The sequence below is a fragment of the Siphateles boraxobius genome, unplaced genomic scaffold (assembly GCF_051911475.1).
Source record: "Siphateles boraxobius isolate OS27281-9 unplaced genomic scaffold, OSU_SipBor_1 46, whole genome shotgun sequence".
Lineage (NCBI taxonomy): Eukaryota > Metazoa > Chordata > Actinopteri > Cypriniformes > Leuciscidae > Siphateles > Siphateles boraxobius.
In genome coordinates this window covers 10,393,762-10,413,960 of record NW_027509097.1, presented here as the reverse complement: position 1 = coordinate 10,413,960, position 20,199 = coordinate 10,393,762, and the positions used below count along the sequence as shown (strand labels likewise).

General features: G+C 40.0%; 1 protein-coding gene across 1 annotated transcript; it reads left to right on the top strand.

Moving 5' to 3' along the window:
* The first annotated feature begins 305 nt into the window (after positions 1 to 305).
* Positions 306 to 7,421, top strand: LOC143710314 (sterile alpha motif domain-containing protein 3-like). The gene is made up of 5 exons (XM_077201278.1): positions 306 to 355; positions 5,051 to 6,009; positions 6,357 to 6,515; positions 6,669 to 6,761; positions 7,104 to 7,421. Exons 2-5 carry the CDS (start codon positions 5,065 to 5,067, stop codon positions 7,419 to 7,421), a joined length of 1,515 nt encoding a protein of 504 aa, XP_077057393.1. The 5' UTR covers positions 306 to 355; positions 5,051 to 5,064.
* The last annotated feature ends 12,778 nt before the right edge of the window (positions 7,422 to 20,199 follow it).

The following is a 20,199-nucleotide window of genomic DNA, read 5'->3' as shown; positions in this document are numbered from 1 at the left end:
TCTTCCATTACCGACGAATGTCAATAAACCATTGAATATTATCAGAAGAACTACGACCACTAATGAACTCTATGATCTACACCATCTACACTGTAAAATGTAACTGATGATCTTACTAATAACATTAAGTGAATAAAACTTATTTTGAATAAGTTTGTTGACCTTACTAAGTTTGATAAAGTAAGGACAATTTTTTAGCACAGTAAGTTATTAAACTCAATAGATTAAATTACCCTCTACTTAAAATAATAAGTATCTTGAACATTTTCGAGTGGTCATGCGCAGTTCTACCAGTAGGCGGAGCCGATTTGGAAACGTAATACCATTATTTCGGACGAGGAAAGCACATGGAAAGGTGAGTCAGTGCTTTTTTGTCTTATTTTAATGTCTGAATTGCTTAATATACATAATTGATCTTGTAATAAATAAAACAGATTAAACAAACTAGCGTTACACATGAACATTGGATGTGTTATTTTAATCAAATTCTTGGATTGTGTTGGATTGTGCTTCGTAATGAGCAGTCTAGCATTTGCAAATCGCTAGACTAATCGTTAGGTCCATGCTTTCAATCAAGGAACCTTTTTATGTTTTATTTATTTTTATTGTGAGTATAATGTAGACTGAGAAAAAAACTTTACTGATTTATATTTTAATGTTGCAATAATTATGTAGCAATATAGCAATGCTATAATTAATATATTTTAACTTTTGGATTACTTCAAATTAAGGGTGTGGGATTAAATTCTCCACGATCTGTTTTGAAGAAATATAGTAGTGTCGTGCTACAGCGAAAATCATTTGCAGTTCTGGCGCCACAGTCTCAACATTGGCTATAGGCCTACTGTAAAGTTACAACTCGACGTGCATTTACTTCAGATGTTAACACACAGGAGTTACACTCACGGGACACTGCAATTCACAAACTTTAATTATTTGCTTGTGCTTTAAAGCCTTGCCGGTTAAACATTTAATTTGCGTGCTGTTCTGAAATGGGCGCATGTCATTTTCTGAGTGCATCATCAACCACTTAACAGCACCTGATTACTAAACTTTATATTTCGCGTCTTATTGCGGTAATACTGTGAAATATACACAATGTTTTCATGAACACAGTTGGTTATGTCTAAAGTAAAAGTGAACTTAATTTAATCGGATGCGTTTATGTATTTTAGAAGCGTGCAGGTCTTTAAGTGACAGCAGTCTAATAATGAACGGCATATGCGCCTTTTTCTTAAAGGGATAGTTCACCCAAAAATTAAAATGTGTCATCATTAACTAACTTTCATTTTGTTCCAAACCTGTATTAATTTCTTTCTTTTGCTGAACACAAAATAAGATATTTTGAAGAATGTGGATAACCAAACAGTTGATGACCCCATTGACTTCCATAGTAGGATGATATGGAAGTCAATGGGGACCATCAACTGTTTGGTTACCCACATTCTTCAAAATAACTTTTAATTTTCAACAGAAGAGTACATGATACAATTGCCCCACAATTGTTTTTGGGAGAACTATTCTTTTAATGTTAATAAAACAAAAGACAGTGAAAATTACTCACTCCTCTTGACTTAAATACAGTGGCTTTAATAAGAATAAATTATTAATGTATACTGTCAAGCCAAAGTATAGGGTGTTATTTCATTTGTATATTATTTTGTGTATATGTAATGTGTATCTTTGTTCCTATTTTTTATTAACAAAGATAAAACAATTACTAAGCTTTTTATTATCATTCATTTTGGCCTAAAATGTCTGCTATTCTATTTTTGTTTTTAGCTTTGTTTTTTGAAAATATGGAAATTCGTTTGGCTATAATGCAAAATAGTAAAACCAACATGAAAAGAATTGTGATATCATATTTTGCCATATCGCCCACCCCACACTTTAAATGTTTGAACACTATATTGATTTATAAATGAAAATACAAAGCCGTATATTAAAAAAGTGTGTATGTTAATATTATTTTCTTCATTTGCAGAGCTTGCTTTGTGAGATGAGACATGCAATGGAAATGTAAGTACTGTTTTTTTTCCTGTGAAAAGAGAGCTCTCCTATTGAAGCATTATCGCATAAAACATGGAAGCTACACCAGAACTACACCATTTCCATGTCTTCACGCAGACTGTTTGTGTTCATTTAAGTCATTTAATGCATTGAAGGTTCATTTAACAAGAAGTCATTCCCAACATATTGATGCAGAACAAACAAGTGGATCAAAAGAATCTCCAATAATATTTCACTGTCTACTCTGTGAATTTAAGGAACCTTGTACAGAATCTGAGTTTTTCACCCACTTGCGTCAGCATTTAAAAAAGAATGAAAAGGTTCAGTGCCCATATAATGACTGCAATTTTGAGAGCAGAATTTATTCTACATTTAATGCTCACAAATGTAAAGAACACCAATTAAGCAGTCAGAGGAAGTTAAAAGCTAGCATTGCAGTTGAAATTCAAAATGTAGCTGCAGAATTACCACAAGATGTTACACAAAATACATCTTACCATGAGTCAATGGATTCTACTGAATTTGACGAAGATGAAAATGAAAAAGAGGACCAGACTCAAAATCTGGATCTTTTGCAGAATCAACTAGAACGTAATTTAGGCTTGCTCTTTCTTAAGATGCAAACCATTCTGCATATCTCTGATGCAGCAGTACAGGAAGTAATTCAACAAATTAATCAGATATCTCTTCTGTCAAAGCCCCTTTTGCGTAATGCCATACAGCAGATTCTAGATCAACATGGAGTCCGTGATAATGATTCTGTTTTGAGAGACATCATGAAAGCTGTCACAGAGAATAATTTGATCTTGAAAATGACTGATTCTGGTGAGTCTCTCTCTACAATCAGTAAAAGAGCATCATATTTTCAAAAAGAGTTTCCAATAGTTGTGCCAACAGAATATAAACTTGGGAAAGACTCACAATCATTTACTTATGTGCCAATTCTGAACATGCTGCAGGTGCTTTTAAACAGAACTGATGTCTTTGAGAAAGTTCTTGCTCCTTTTAACAATGCAATTGGGATCAACTCTTACAAAGACAGCACTAACTATCGTGAGAATGATTTTTTGATGGCAGGGAAATTTAGGATTTTGCTTACCCTGTACACTGATGAATTTGAGATTGCCAATCCTCTTGGCACTTCAAAAAAGAAACACAAGATGTTCAGTGTCTATTGGGTTCTTGCTAATCTTCCATCTAAACACCGGTCATCTCTTCAGGCAATTCAACTGGCACTCTTATGCAAGGCTAGTGCAGTAAAACAATATGGCTATGAGAAAGTCCTTCACCCTCTTGTACAAGACCTCAAAACTCTGGAGAAACATGGTGTCTTTTTGGAGCAGTTAGGGGAATGTGTTAAGGGAACTGTTCTCAATGTATCTGCAGATAATCTTGGTGCTCATTCCTTGGCAGGATTTCAAGAGAGTTTTATTGTGGAACACCCTTGCCGCTTTTGCATGGTGAAAAAGAGTGAAATACAGCAGAAAGACGTACTGTCAGGAGGATTTGAACCCAGGACAAAGCAGAATCATGACAGGCAAGTTGAAGAAGTTTTAAAAGACCAAAATTTGGTAAAACAGTATGGTGTAAAAGGCCGGTGTGTTTTAAATGAGCTTGACCATTTTCACTCTGTCAGTGGCTTTCCACCTGACATCATGCATGATCTCTTGGAGGGTGTCATACCCGTTGAAATGTCACTGTGCCTCAATGATTTAATCAACAAAAAGTACATCACCCTTGAGTATGTGAACAGAACAATCAAACAATTTCCATACAAATTCATAGACAAGACCGATCAACCTCAGGTCATTCCAACTACATTTGCCTCAAGAGGCACGATTGGGGGCAATGCCCATGAAAACTGGGCACTTGTAAGACTTCTTCCACTAATGATTGGCTTTGACATCCCAGAAAATGATGCAACATGGGAGATTTTAATGCTTTTGAAAGACATTCTAGAACTGGTGATATCCTTCAGATTTACGGATGATACTATTGATTTTCTTGAGGCTAAAATTTCAGAGCACAGAGGTTTGCTTTTAAAAGTATTTCCTCATTTCATGTTGCGTCCTAAACACCACTACATTGAACATTATCCACAACTAATAAGGACATATGGGCCACTTAGAGATGTCTGGACCATGCGTTTTGAAGGCAAGCATAAATTCTTCAAACAAATCATTCGTGACACAAAAAATTTCAAAAATGTCACACAAACTCTGGCAGTCCGACATCAGAGAATGATAGCATACCACATGGACTCGTCATCCTTTTTTAAACCTTCAGTCCAGATGGACAAAGTGTCATCTACACTGACTTCATATTTTCCTGAGAGTGTACAGAACGTACTTCAGCAGAATTTTGCTACCCAAAGCACTGTCTTTGTCACATCTAATGTGTGCATTGATGGGATCAACTACAGTCCTGATATGGTTCTGTCTGCTGGTGCAAGTTCATGTCTGCCTGATTTTAGACAAATTGTAAAAATTGTCATTATCAACACTGACATTTTGTTTGTATGCAAACAACAGACAGCGTGGTACATTGAGCATTTACGGTCCTATGAACTATGCAGCCATGTATCAGAAATGAAAGTCACTAAGCTGTTTGATTTGAATGACCCTTTTCCACTGGCACCATACAAAATTCAGGGCAGGACATTTGTTACAGCGAAACATTTTATCTTTTGCTAAATTGAACATTTAAAGGGATAGTCCACCTACAAAATAAAATTACGTTATTTACTCACCCTCATGTTATTTCAACCCTGCATGACTTTCTTTTGCTGAACACAAAAGATATTTTGAACAATGTTTGTTACCAAACAGTTTCAGTTCCCTAATGACTTCCATGGCAACCTGAACGTGTTTGGTTTCCAACGTTCTTCAAAATATCATTTTTTATGTTCAGCAAAAGAAAGTCATACAGGGTTAAAACAACATGAAACAACATGAGGGTGAGTAAATAACTGAATTTCCATTTTTATCCCTTTATTATTGAGAACTCAAGTGTAAAAGTAATTGATTTTTCTCATTGTTAGGTTCACTGGACACAATGGAGACAAGAACTATACTTAGAGTGATAGTGAATGAAAATAACATACGGAAAATCACGCTGCATAGGAAACCACAAACTTTGGACACATTGATGGAAGAACTTGAAGAGAAGTTAGGTCTTCCATACAAGTTTTCTCTTCAGTACGAAGATGCTGATTTTAACAATGCACTAATCAACCTCACAGACATTGCAGATTTACCTGAGAGGCCCACCTTAAAGGTGATCTCTCTTGTACCATCTCCTACACCAAGTACAGCTGACACAGACATTGTATCTTTGTCTTCTGAAGAAGGGCCATCTCATGTACGCCAGGCTCAGTGGCCAGAGACATTTGAAATCCCCAATTTTCCTGTAGATATTGAGTTCAGATTGCGCCAAGGAAACCTTCTGTACATGAGAGACCAGACATATATGCAAGTTCCCAGGGACATGAAGCACGAAATTCTTGAAAAACTTGCTGAGTGTATGTACAGCTTCAAAGCATATCCCTGTGATGACGATTTCAATGATGTTGCATCTTCACTAGTCAAAAAACATCCATGCCTCACTGAACCAGGTTCCTCCACTGGATGGAACGGATGGAAGAACAGCCTCAAATTTAAAATGGGAAATTATAGAACGAAGCTACGACGAGCTGGATGCACAGATGTTCTTATGAACGTAGGGAAAAGGGGAAGCCAAGATCCTTTGAGAAGTGTTAAAAGGCCTAAACGATTTGAAATCAATTTTCTTCCAAATTATCCTTCTGGTGAGGATGACTGCAGCATGGAATCTAAACGCTTACAACTTGTGGAAGAAATGAAGAAATGTCATCCGAGTTCCACCCTGATATCACAGCTCATGGATTCCACTTTTTCCTTGAGAAGAAAAGAGGTTGTTGAGATCGAGCCTCCAGTAAAAGAGACTCTTCAAAGATGGCCATCACTCTTCACAGAAAGTCAAGTAAGTAACAATTAAACTACATCACCGAAAAATAAAGACGTCTCTTCATTTACTTACCCTCATGCCATCCCAGATGTATATGACTTTCTTCAGATAAAAATTCTTAAAAAAATAGTCCATCTCTGAGTATGAAAGAATGTGAAAGCTCTTAAAAGCACATACTATACAGTGATCATGACATTAATCCATATGAACTCTTTTTCTAAATATACATTTACGTTTATCTGAAGAATAGAGATACATTTGGGATACTACGAGAGTGAGTAAATAAGGCAATTTTCAAGTATCCCTATAACACAGTAACCAAAAGCCTAATAGATATAACATTTTTCTTTTTCCTTTTACAGATCAATGCAGAGTTTATTCGCATCACAAGCAAAAACCTCAAGCAAGGATTTTTCACAGCACTTGATCAACATACAGCTCGATTTCTGGAAATTTTTGAATCCAAGAAAGGGGCAGTTGGAAAAAAACTTTCTGAATTTCTTAAGCAAATTAAGTCTGTGGTAAGCTTGTCTATGCTTATTTCTTAAACTAAATTCTGTAACTGTTATTTCATAAAATTTAATTCTATGTTATAAAACTTTTTTCCAGAGCAGTCATCACTTCATTTTAAAGTAGTTTATTCGACTAATTTTAAATTTAATTTGGTTTTCCAGGGCACTGACATCACTGCTAATCGCACAGCAGTTCTTCGTGGACTTCCCCTCATTTTTGGAGAAGACACCTCAGACTTTTTCAAAACCATATTGGCAAGTACCATTCTCTGTATATTTCATTCTAAACTAATCCCCCACACATACATCACATATAGCCATTCAATTATGCTTCATTCAACTATCCCAGAAACAGACCAGACACAAACTCTTCAAATGTAATTGTACATTTTCTTGTGTGTTTGTTCTGCCGTCATAGTACTGTGCATTGTTTTCTGAGGTCTAATTTTCACACAGTACTTTAACGTTTATCTGTTAGTTGAGTTGTATGTAGAACAGAAGGTGATGGTCCTGATTCTTTAAGTTACATGTACATTTGTGAGATTTCCTATTTGTAATGTAACCAGAATTTTAATATTTCTGTTCTTTTTTTATTAGGACAGTGATTGCGACACACCCCAGATTTCCATTGGGATTATAACTGTGATGACTGAAGAAACCCAGGATTCTTCACAAGCACTGCATTTAGAGGGTTCACACACAGCAATCATCCTAGAAGGAGTCATTGTTATGGATGAACTTCAAAACCTTCCGGATGCCATGTGCCTACTTTTTGGGCTGATATATGCGCTCAATTTGAAGTACCCTCCACAGCTCAAGAACACCTTTGATTTTATTCAGAGAGTGTTTCTTTCTCTGGGACACAAATTCCTGAAGCCTAAACTACAGTCACTTAAAAACATGCTGCTCATGTAAGTAAATGTTGTTTCAGATTGAAAATTCTGTCATAATTTACACTCCCTCATCTTGTTTCAAACCCGTAACAGAAAGGGTCTAGTCTTAAAACAAATCATAAAGACATCTTAACAATCTTTTTAGATCTTTTAAGTTAGGGTTATCTGGACTTTCAATAGAGGGACATAAAACGCTTAACTGGTTAATTTTTAATATTTGTATTTGTGTTTCAAAGACTATCCAAACTTACAGGTTTGTTACGAGATGTGGGAGAGTAAATTATGACAGATTTTTTCAGTTTAGTGGCTATCCCTTTACTATCCCTTTAAATTTGTGGTTGCAAAAAATATGTAAAATACACAAAACATTTCTAAATTGTCACTTGTCAACCTTGGTTGAAAATGTTTATCTTGTTTTATAACAGTTGTATTGTTAAATACTTTTGTTTAACATTTTTTCCAATGGAACTTTTTTGTTTTAAAGTGTCAATTTTCCTGCATTACCCTAATGTTGATGCTTTCATCAGTCATAATTAGAGTTTTTTTTTGCTGTTTTTTTAGTTGCACTTGCACTGCACATTTGAGTTGCTTTAGGGTTAACAAGAATAACAATGTGCTTTTTGTGATTAAAATTGTTAGTTACATTAACAAAAAACTGTTTCATATTTAGGGGTGTCTGAATGACATTTAGTACATTGTAGTGCATAAAGACAATTGATGAGTAATAAAAAATGTTTTACCTGAGTTCAGTTTTGTCGTTTTGTCTTAACTTAATTTGTTTAGTTCAGCTTACTTCAAAATTTGTCTTTTTGTCTTAACTTAATTTGTTTAGTTCAGCTTACTTCAAAATTTTAAGGCAATCAGTTTCCTAATTTTTTCCTAGTAATGTGAACTCTAATAAGAAGTTAACACAACCAATGATTTTGAGTCAACTTTACTTGAGTATACTTGATTAACAAGTTGTCTATACAAAAGCTATTAAGTTGCGCCAACTAAAAATTAATAAAATACTTTACTTGGAAAATTTAAGGCAATCGGTTTCCTCACTTTTTCTAAGTAAAGTCAACTTGTTACATTTTACAGTGTACATGTATAAGTGATGATATAACTTTATTTAAGAGATTATTAAAGCAAAAAATCCACCCTCCAAAATGTTTTGCAATCCATTGAGATAATGCGCGTTGAATAAATGTACAAATTAAGTAACTAAGAAATGTTAGTTTGCTGGTTTTACATGTATTTAGCCTTAGTTTGATTACTAGCAACTATATAATATGATTAGGGCTGTCAAGTTCGATACAGAAATTACGAAGCTGTAAACAATAGATAATACTATATCATTTTTATCTCACCATTGTAAACTAATATGTACGCGCTTCACGAGATCTTGCGATAAATGTTTTGAACATGATTCATGTTTTTAAGCTGAGGCGTAAAATACTCTTGTTAAAGGGTAACTAAACACTAAAACAACTTTTTTTAGTTAATGATCTGTAAGAATGGAGCTTCATAAATGCTGTTCATTGATTCGAGTACATTTTTGACATTTGGGTTTAAAGTGTTTTAAATCTACAATATATGGTGTAAAAACGTCTGAGTGCTGCCCTCTTCAGGTTGAACGGTGGCTACTGCAGTTGAATTTTCCTATTGCAAGTTGTGGTAACCATTGCACCATTGTGGTACCAGCTAACCACGCCCTTGCCTACAGAGAGATGCTTCTCAAGTGCTTGAAGTCTCCTTTTTAAAATGAAGTAAATCATATCAAAAACAAATATTCTCGGTTTAAAAAATCTGTATGAAAGCAACGACGTGTAATGTTTCTCCAGCCCGAGCTCATTAACTTTAATGTGACCACACCCCCACGCGCGCGATCTGTTCTCATTCAAATGATCCACGTGAAGGAACGCAGAGCTGTTAACGCCCTCATCAGCTCTAAACAAAGAATCAGCGACTCCAGTATTTCTCTGCTTTTCGTCAGTTTGGAAGACTGTTTGTGCTGTGGATTTACCTCAGAAGGACACGTTTTGATTATGAGAACCATTTTTAAGGTAAGAGACATAATAGTAAGTGTTTTATTATTGCATTGTGAAAAGCTGGGGGCATACATTTTTGTCATTGGTTGTTGCGTTAAATCTTACCCAGATACAATAGTGCTATTTTCTGATTGGCTATTGTGTAGCTCGACGAGCAACACGAGAGGATAGGCGCTTGATTCCTGCCGGTTCCACAGTGAGAGCGGCGCGCCCAGAGTTTTGGACGCTGCGGCATATTAAATATATTACAAATAGTTTTTCAGCGTCAGAAATACAATGTGTGGCGGGAGAGCGTGACAAAAGACCGAAATGAGTGACTGTCACGCTCAATGCGTGACACTTGAGAGCCCTGTAGTGTAGTGTTACTGAAGTGTTAATTTTTTAACGATTTATCGGCTGCCTGCTATCTAGGCTATTGTTATTATTTTATGCAGCCCTACACATGCCTATATAAAAGGCACAACAAACTAGGTGTTCGTATATATATTTACAAAATGCATATACATATATACACTGCCATTCAAAAGTTTGGGGTCTGTAAGATTTTTAATGTTTTTAAAAGAAGTCACTTATGCTCACCAAGGCTGTATTTATTTGATTAAAAATACAAAACAAACCCAGTAATATTGTGAAATATTATTTCAATGTAAAACAGCTGTTTTCTATGTGAATATATATAGTAAAAAAGCGTAATTTATTCCTGTGATCAAAGCTGAATTTTCAGCATCATTACGCCAGTCTTCAGTGTCACATGATCCTTGAGAAATCAGTATAATATGATGATGTGATGCTCAAGAAACATTTATGATTATTATCAATGTTGAAAGCAGTTGTGTACATTTTTTTTAGAATTCTTTGATGAACATAAAGTTAAAAACAACAGCATTTATTTGAAATAGAATCTTTTGTAACATTATAAATGTCTTTACTGTCACTTTTTATCAATTTAATTCCTCCTTGATGAATAAAAGTATTGATCCATTTTATTTATTTCCCCCAAAAAATAAAATAAAAATTCTTACTGACCCCAAAGTTTTGAACGGTAGTGTTTAATGTTACAAAATATTATTTTTCAGAAAAATCCTGTTCTTTTGAACTTTCTATACATCAAAGAATCCTGAAATAAAAATGTAAAAAATTGTTTTCAACATTGATAATAATGAAAAATGTTCCTTGAGCATCAACTCATCATATTATACTGATTTCTGAAGGATCATGTGACACTGAAGACTGGAGTAATGATGCTGAAAATTCAGCTTTGATCACAGGAATAAATTACACTTTACTATGTATTTACATAGAAAACAGCTGATTTACATTGAAATATTATTTCACAATATTACTGGGTTTGTTTTGTATTTTTAATCAAATAAATGCAGCCTTTGTGAGCATAAGTGACTTCTTTTAAAAACATTAAAAATCATACCGACCCCAAACTTTTAGTAGCCCTATAGCAGCCCTATAGTTTGTCTTGATATCAACATGTTTACAGGTGTTTATTTATTTATTTTTTAGAAAGGGACCAGGTCCTGCTGACTTCAACATTCACATGAGTCTCTGTACATGAACATGGTAAAATGAAAAGTCAAACACCTTGGACATGACAGGTATGTAGGCTACTATGTTTCAGGAATGGCACAAAGGTGTGTGACTGTTTAAGTCTTGTCTTTAGATCAGTGTGTTTACTAATGTGCTTTTTGTCCTTTGTTGTGTATCTTTGGATTATGCAGACCTGCCAACCTGTACGCAATTTGCGTAGCGGATACGCATTTTGACCTCAAAGTACGGTGGTACGATTTGTCACTCTAAACTACGCAAAAACCTGGTGACGCTTCTGTGCAAGCCCAGTCCTCAAATCAAGCAACAGCAAAAGAAGCGGAGTTTGACCAATCATAGCGCTGGGTTCATTCACCAAATAGCAAGCGGGGATGATTGACAGATGCGTAAGGCCTATCATTAAAAAGAGACTGAAAATCGGCAGCAATAGAGAGCCTAAGTCCCTCCCCTTCTGGTGGACCACCATGGGACCTTATTTCGGAAAAATTTTGTATGGTAGTCAATGGCGAGAGACAACAAATATTTTGATCCCATTTGAATTGTGCCCTGAATTACACATATGGTGTTTGTCAATTTAAAAGATACATTCTAAAGTCAAGAAAGTCGCAGTTTGATGTAAAACTGTTGAGGTATAAGACTGTGAAAATACGTAATTACAAAGACTACAAACCCAAAAGGCGCGCATATGACGTCTTACCTTTTCTCTCAATGAATGAAGCTAATTTTACTGAAGCTAACGTCTGTCATATTTTCTATAGTCTAACATTATAATCGTAACGTTACGCCGTCATGCCTGTGTGTTTTGTACCAGACTGCACACACACGAGCTTGGTGACGTACATAGTGCGAGACGAGAGATGTAGTTAATTGAGTGATTTCGACATAAAACGTCTCAGGTTACTATTGTAACCATAGTTCCCTGAGAACAGGGAACGAGACGATGCGTCCATCGACGCCATGGGAACGCCCCCAGCGTGACTGCGTCTGAAGCATCTATGTCAACTAGTCCAATGGGAAGAATGAGCGTCACGGGCGGGTGACGTCATGACCAGGATATGATAAAAGCACATCCGGTGCAAACCGGCATTAGCTTCGAAAATTGCCGAAGCAAGCCGATCACAGGGATGCAGGAAGTATGGCAGGGTGACGCATCGTCTCGTTCCCTGTTCTCAGGGAACTATGGTTACAATAGTAACCTGAGACGTTCCCTTACGAAGGGAACTCAACGATGCGTCCATCGACGCCATGGGAACGAGAATACCCAAAGCGCCAGAATTCCAAGTACCTGAGTGTCAGTCTGTTGTAACTAAGCACTAAGCACCTGAGAACCTGGGGCAGCATCCAGGTCCAAACTGTAAAACCTAACGAATGTGAGCGGTGAGGACCAGCCTGCCGCATCACAAACGTCTTGGAGGGAAACCCCAAATAACAAGGCTTTAGAGGCCGCCATACCCCTCGTTGAGTGAGCTCTGACCACCAAGGGACACGGATGGTCAGAGTACTCGTATGCAAGTGAAATAGCCTCGACTATCCACTTGCTAACCGTCTGTTTAGAAGCAGGAAGACCCTTCTTAGGTGATCCAAAGCAAATAAATAACTGGTCGGACTTCCTCATAGAAGATGTCCGATGAACATAAGTATCCAGTGCTCGCACTGGACACAAGAGGTTCAGCCTTTCCTGGTCCGCAGATGTAAAAGGAGGAGGACAGAAAGCCTGCAGCACGATAGGCCTCGGAATCAAGGTCGGCACCTTAGGGACGTATCCCTGTTTTGGATATAAGAATGCCTTGACCATCCCCGGTGCAAACTCAAGGCAAGTGGGGGAAAACCGAAAGGGCCTGAAGGTCTCCAACTCTCTTAAGGGACGAAATAGCTAGCAGAAAGATAGTCTTAAGGGTAAGAAATTTCTCTGAAACCGAATCTAAGGGCTCGAATGGAGCCCTAGACAGGCCTTCTAGTACTAATGCCAAATCCCAAGCTGGCACCCTAGTGCGAGTTGCAGGCCTCAGCCTCAGTGTGCCACGAAGGAAACGTGTAATCAGGGGGTCTCGACCCAACGATGTACCCCCAACCAGGGCGTGGTAAGCCGCAATGGCCGCCACGTAAACCTTAAGTGTGGAAGGACATAAACCTGACGTAAAGCGCTCCTGCAAGAACTCGAGTACTGTGTTCACAGAACAGTTAACCGGATCCCAATGATGTCGGTGACACCATACAGAAAAAACTTTCCATTTCAGCGCATATAGTTTCCTAGTAGCTGGAGCTCTGGAGCTTAGGATGGTCTCAGCAGCCTCAGCTGAGAGACCACTCCCTATGAGTTGGGCCCCCTCAGAGGCCAAACCCACAGGTTCCAAATCTCTGGCCGAGGGTGAAATATTGTGCCCCCGGCCTGAGACAGAAGGTCTCTCCTGATCGGGATCTCCAAGGGAGGACCGTCTAAGAGATGGATCAGGTCCGCAAACCAGATCCGACTCGGCCAGCGTGGTGCTACAAGCAGTAGGCTTATTCCGTACTGGCGGACTCGTTCCAGAACTCCTGGGAGCAGAGCAACAGGGGGAAATGCGTACAGACGTAGCCTCGGCCACGTCTGCACCATAGCATCCAGCCCCAGGGGGGCTGGGTGAGTAAGGGAGAACCAAAGTGGACAGTGCGTCGTGTGCTGAGACGCAAACAGATCCACCTCTGCTTGGCCGTAAAACTCCCAAATTTTCTCCACCGCCTCGGGGTGGAGTCTCCAATCCCCTGGCCTCAGCTCCTGCCTCGACAGGATGTCTGCCCCCACATTCTGGTCCCCAGGAATATACACTGCCCTCAGGGAGAGTACCTTCCCCAGAGACCACAGGAGGATCTGGTGCGCCAGTTTGCAGAGCGGACGCGACCGCAGACCCCCCTGACGGTTCAGATAAGAGACCACTGATGTGTTGTCTGTTCGTACAAGCACATGATGGCCCCTCAGGTCTGGGAGAAACTGTCTCAACGCATTGAAGACAGCCATCATCTCCAGGCAATTGATGTGCCACGAAAGATGATGACTTTTCCACAGACCCTGAACCGAGCGGCCTTCCATTACCGCTCCCCAGCCGGTGAGGGAAGCATCTGTCGAGATCGTAACACGATGGCAAAGAGCTCCCAATACCGGACCCTGGGTTAAGAACCAATGTTTCCTCCATATAATTAAGGCACGAAGGCACCGCCGCGTGACCTTGATCATACGAAGTGGGTTTCCCCTCGGGGAGAACCCTCTGGTCCTTAGCCACCACTGTAAAGGTCTCATGTACAGCAGGCCAAAAGGAATCACGTTGGACGCTGCCGCCAAGAGACCCAACAGTCTCTCGAACTGTTTCACAGTGCGTGACTGGCCTAGCTTTAGCTCTTTGGTGGCTGTCATGAACGGGCGATAGAGTGGCCCGCATCGTCACTGAATCCCATACCACACCAAGGAAAGTGGTTCTCTGTACTGGAGAAAGAACACTCTTCTTGGCGTTGAGCCTCAACCCCAACATCTGCATATGAGCGAGAACGACACCTTGGTGCCGAACCGCCGACTGCTCTGATTCCGCCAGAACCAGCCAGTCGTCGATGTAGTTCAGAATACGTATGCCCTGAAGCCTGAGAGGGGCTAGAGCTGCATCCACGCATTTCGTGAACGTGCGGGGTGATAAAGCTAGACCGAAAGGAAGAACCCGATATTGGTATTCTTTGCCCCCGAAAGAAAACCTTAGGAACTTCCTGTGCTGAGGGAGGATGGAGATATGGAAGTAGGCGTCCTTCAGATCTATCGTGACAAACCAGTCCTCGGATCTGATTTGAGTCGCGATCTGTTTGAGTGTCAGCATCTTGAACTTGAGTTTCTGTACTGAACGATTCAACAGACGAAGATCTAAAATGGGACGCAACCCCCCATCCTTTTTTGGAACAATGAAATAACGGCTGTAAAAACCCGACTCTCTGTCGGGTGAGTACACCTGTTCTATAGCTTCCTTTGCTAACAGGGCCTTTACCTCTTGCTCCATTACCAGAGCCTGCTCGGGATGCACCACTGTGGGCAGCACCCCGTTGTAACGAGGAGGACGAGAACCAAACTGGATTCTGTATCCTTTCTCTACAATCTGCAGGACCCAATGAGAAATATTCGGCAGAAGCTTCCACGCTGCCAGAAAATTTACTAAGGGAACCAGCCTCTCGAGGCTGGTCTCTGGTGTTATCGAGACAGCCAATTCCGGAGCCTGAAACATAATGGCAGGAACTACCTGAACTGGCCGCTCTAAGGCCCCCCTCAGAGGGCGCGAAACCGATGCTGTGCCGCAGCATAGCATCAGCGACTCGCTGGAGACCGCTGCGCCCTGAAGCACCGAGGGTGGCAGGGTTGGCCGAACGGTCTCGTGAGGACCCCGAAATGGAACGGGCACCGTAAAATGAGGTGTACACCGCTCCACTTCGGTCGGGGCTGTCCTCACAGGCCTGATGCGTGAACATCAGGACCTTTTTTTTTTTTTGAACCGAAGTCTTCTTCGCCTGAAGAACGGTCCTCAGATCCGGCTTCGACTTAGAAGACTTCGGTTGAGAGGGTTGCGTCTGTCTCCAGTCTCTACGTGGAGGTGCACGAGATGCAACACTCTCTTTCTGATGCACACGATATGATGAGCTCGACGGCTGGGGCTGCTCACGCCCAGCAGCCCCAGGGGGCTGGACACGGCGAGGGATAAACTTTTTAAAAGCGTCAGCTTGTTTTTTAGACTCCTGAAATCTCTCGACGACCGCGTGGACTGCGTCGCCGAAGAGACCAGAAGGTTCAAGCGGAGCATCTAATAAAAAAGCTCGATCCTTTTCTTTAATCTCTGACAGATTTAACCATAAATGTCTCTCAGTAGCTACCAAGGCTGCCATAGACCGCCCAATTGCTCTGGCGGTCTCCTTAGTAGCCCTGAGAGAAAGATCGGTAGCCCGACGAAGTTCTCGAATATCGTCATGAGAAATTCCCTCACTACTATCCAGATCCCCCAGCAGGTCAGCTTGATAAGCCTGAAGCACTGCCATTGTGTGCAGACATGCTCCAGCTTGACCTGCTGCCGTATAAGCTTTGCCCACTAAAACCGAGGTGGCTTTAAGCGGTCTAGTGGGCAAAGCCGAGGCTTTCAGGGACGATGCGGGACCAGGCGAAAGATAGCTGGCTAAATTCTGTTCCGCCTGGGGCATCGCCTCATAACCATACTCTTTTAGCCCTCTTATTCTCGAATAAGTGTTAACTTGAGGGCTAAAAAGTCGTGAAGAGTAAGGTTTATTCCACGATTTCTATATTTCATTATGAAGATCGGGAAAAAAGGGAAGCCCTCGTGGTGGAGATAATGTCGTGGAAGATAAAAAGCGCTCATCTAATTTACTTTTAGGACGAGCGCCTTTATTCTCAGATGGCCATTCAATATTTAATTTCTCTACAGCCCGTGACATAACATCCACCAGCTCATCATATGCTGGGGAAATAAATTGTGAATCTCTTTCCCCCATGTGTGTGCTTTCACTCTCCATACTCAAAACATCGACCTCCTCGGAGGAAGAGCATTGAAGTAATGGAGGGCTCTCTCCCCGGGCGGAAGAAACCGCAGTGCGTGCTTCCGACACCGGGGGGAGAGCGCTGGATCTTCCGGGTAAGGAAGGAGAAAAGGCCCGCGGACCCGTCTCCAACCCCTCCGAAAGATCCTTTTGCGATCCCCAGGAATGCATTCTCCGCGCCGCCTCGGCAGACGCGGGTCCTGATCCCTGAGGATCGCGAGCCTGCCCACTCTTTTCATCAAAGAGTGACAGGCGAGAGCGGAGCATGCGGAGCGGTAGCATTTCACAGTGTTGACACTCAGCCCCCTCGAAGGCTGAGACCGCATGCTCCACTCCCAAACAAATGACACAAAGCTCGTGTGTGTCCCCACCCGTTAAATAACGCGGGCAGGGAGGAACACACTGCTTGTACACTTGTTTCGCCATAACGTTTCCGAATAAATTGCAACAGACAACAATAAATAGACAGAGACAGTATAACACAGATCGCTTGCTGAGGCAACAGAAGCTAATGCCGGTTTGCACCGGATGTGCTTTTATCATATCCTGGTCATGACGTCACCCGCCCGTGACGCTCATTCTTCCCATTGGACTAGTTGACATAGATGCTTCAGACGCAGTCACGCTGGGGGCGTTCCCATGGCGTCGATGGACGCATCGTTGAGTTCCCTTCGTAAGGGAACTAAATGTTACTCTTCTGTTTTATGACAAACTGTGACTTTCGTGAATTTCATAATTATCTTTTAAATTGACAAACATCATATGTGTAATTCAGGGCACAGTTCAGACGGAATAAATTGATAAGTTGTCTCTCGCCATTGACTACCATACACATTTTTTTCCGAAATAAGGTCCCATGAACCGGAAGCAGAGAGGAGGGACTTAAGGTGATGATACACAGGGGCAACTTTTGGAGCAATGTTGCTGGGCAATCTTGCCGAGCGATTGTTGCTTGGGCACTTTCCCATTGAAAATTGGCAATAAATTTCTATCTGGATAATTTAGATTGGTTGTGGACCCTGTGTCTCATCTGGTTGCCCGTTGTTGATGGCAACATTGCCCAGAAACATTGCTCAAAAAGTTGCCAAGTGTATCATCACCTTTAGGCTCTCTATAAAGAATCCCGCTCGATCCTCTTCCACTCCCGAGGCCCGCAGTCTGACTGAGTTTATAAGCGAGGACAGTACAGTAGTCACAGTACTTCTGACTCCTGAAGGTAAACGGGCTGGGGTGGATATGGAAAGTTGAAATATTGTTTTTAGTTAACTTAATCTGGATTTGATGATCACACGGGAGTGATCGCAAGGATTAAAATACTCCGTCATTCATTGTCACTCAGATAAGAGGAAAACATCATTCAGCCATGCAAATTATAAAATGCCTAAGTAAGCATTTTAAATCTAAATGAACAATAAATCTAAATAAAATTAAAATCGCTATGGTTTTAGTGATTATGAAAGTTTTGTAATTTGTGGATTACTGATAAGCGTGACTGGTCTGGATTATGTTGTGTTGTAAATAAATCCAGACAATCTAAAAGCCATTCTTTTTTTAATTTCTCCTCATTCTTTGTGCAAGGCTCCTCATAATGATCGCGCCTGATAGCACCTGATAGGGCCATTAGGGGAGGGTCTTTGTCTTTCTCAGGTGTAAAATGCATTCATAATAATGAGAGATTCACGCCTCCTCGCATAAAGCTTTCTCACACAAAACACATCATACAAATTTTAAATCAATTTATTGTCTTATCTAAATGAGTATGCAGGATGATTTTCACATAGTTTTGGAGCAAATATTCTAGGCTAAGTGATACAATTTTCAAAAGTCTTGTGAACAAATAATCACTATGGGTTTTATGACCTTATTTCAGTGACATTTGTTTTTTGTTTTTTCACAAACCACGCATAAACATTATTATCTTCAAACTACAAACTTTTACATACATGCTGCTGACATATTACTGTAGCAGAGTTTGTGCTGAATACAATGTAATAAGACTTTATTCATGAAAATGTCACAAGTCACAGAAATAAGCACAAATGTCAGAGCATGTCAGAACACCTCCAGGACATAGAAAACACCTCAGACCCCAGAGGGTTAATTAAACTTACAAACTAGTTGAGACCATTAATACTTAACATGTAATGTTAAATGAACAAATTTATATACTTTTAAGTTGTGCCAACTTTTAAAAATAACACTGAAATAGCTAAACTAAACAGTCTGATGCGGCAGCTGTTAGTGGTTCCCTGTGTTGCATAGCGTGTTTGTTATTTTGGGGCGGAGCAATAAATGCAGAGAAATGTTTGTTTAGGTGTCAATTTCAAATATCAACAGTGTTTCTCAGGAATCGATTATTGGGCCTTTAATGCCACTTTTCTTGAATAAGGAGCTTGGGAACGTCCTGGTTGCGTATGCAACCCACCATTCCCTGAAGTAGGGAACGGAGGACGTAGTCGACGTCGCCTGAACGGGGATCATGCTAGGGAGACAATCGTCTTAGAGTACTATTGCAAAATTGAATTAAGAACTGAGAGAACAGCATCGCTTTATATATCACTTGCTTAGCCAACAAAACTCAAAGTCAAAAATTCTTACTTCTTACACATTCAAATTTTACACTAAAAAAGTAGGGAGAGTTAAACTGTGATGTCACAAAGCTGCAGTATAAACAAGTATTTTAGTTTTTTTGAGGCTTGTTTTCTATAAATGCTATTTTTGCAATGGGGAGGATGTTTTGAGTACTGAAATGTCAAGGAAATTAAGTAAAAATTGCATTCCTTACAACATGACCCCTTAAAAAATGCACATGTTGTACCTCTGCCCTAAACAAATCATCAGCACTCTGCAGCAGAAAACCATTAAAAGAGATCGCTGAACATTGATATTTCAGAAAACTCATAGGATACCCCCTTTTCCTGAAAAAACATGCTTCACAAGCCATTAAAAACCTATAACCCCGCCATTCTGTATCCTTAAACCTAACCAATGGTTGAAGAAGCTAAACACAGGCTGACTAATAGGCTGCATCTCCTGTTCCAAACAGAATCTTAATCCGCCCAAGATAATCACAAGAGGAGGAATCCTGCACGTCAGCCCCTCATATTATTAAAGAAAACTGTTCACAGAAATTGAATTCTCCCAAGCCAAAGTTCACGTTATTCAACACATTTGGTCACTGCCATCAATTTGCCTGTTTGAGTCATTTGTTTAGTTCTGTGTGCAGTACATTGTGTGTGGCATACATTCATGCAATAGGGGGCCTGGGTAATAGCATCCGTTGATGCTATCTCCTCTACTTCCTGTCGTTAAAGTCTATGCCATGTTCTTCACGTCCCTATCAGTGACCACACATATTGGGAACATGGCCAAACTTTGTAGAACTCTGTGAATGTAATAGATTGAGATGATAAGCGGAATGGCAGTATGAACTGCCCTCTTCATGTTCAGGGATTGCTGCAGACTTATTTTAGATTAAGAATGTAACTGCAGAATCTGTTAAAATGCACAGTATCTTTTGAATCTGAGCAGTTATAAATGGATGTTGCACTGCAATTTTTTTATTAGTGTTTTGGCACTTTGGAGTCGGAAAACATTTTCTGAAAGAAATATTAATTTGTTCAAAATACAGTAAACCGTAATATTGTACAATTTACTACA

Bases quoted from the DNA above. Each gene is read 5' to 3' on its own strand.
- LOC143710314 (XM_077201278.1), top strand. From the start codon at position 5,065: ATGGAGACAAGAACTATACTTAGAGTGATAGTGAATGAAAATAACATA. The intron at 6,010-6,356 runs GTAAGTAACAAT...TTCCTTTTACAG, and splicing joins CACTCTTCACAGAAAGTCAA to ATCAATGCAGAGTTTATTCG. The intron at 6,762-7,103 runs GCAAGTACCATT...TTTTTTTATTAG, and splicing joins ACTTTTTCAAAACCATATTG to GACAGTGATTGCGACACACC.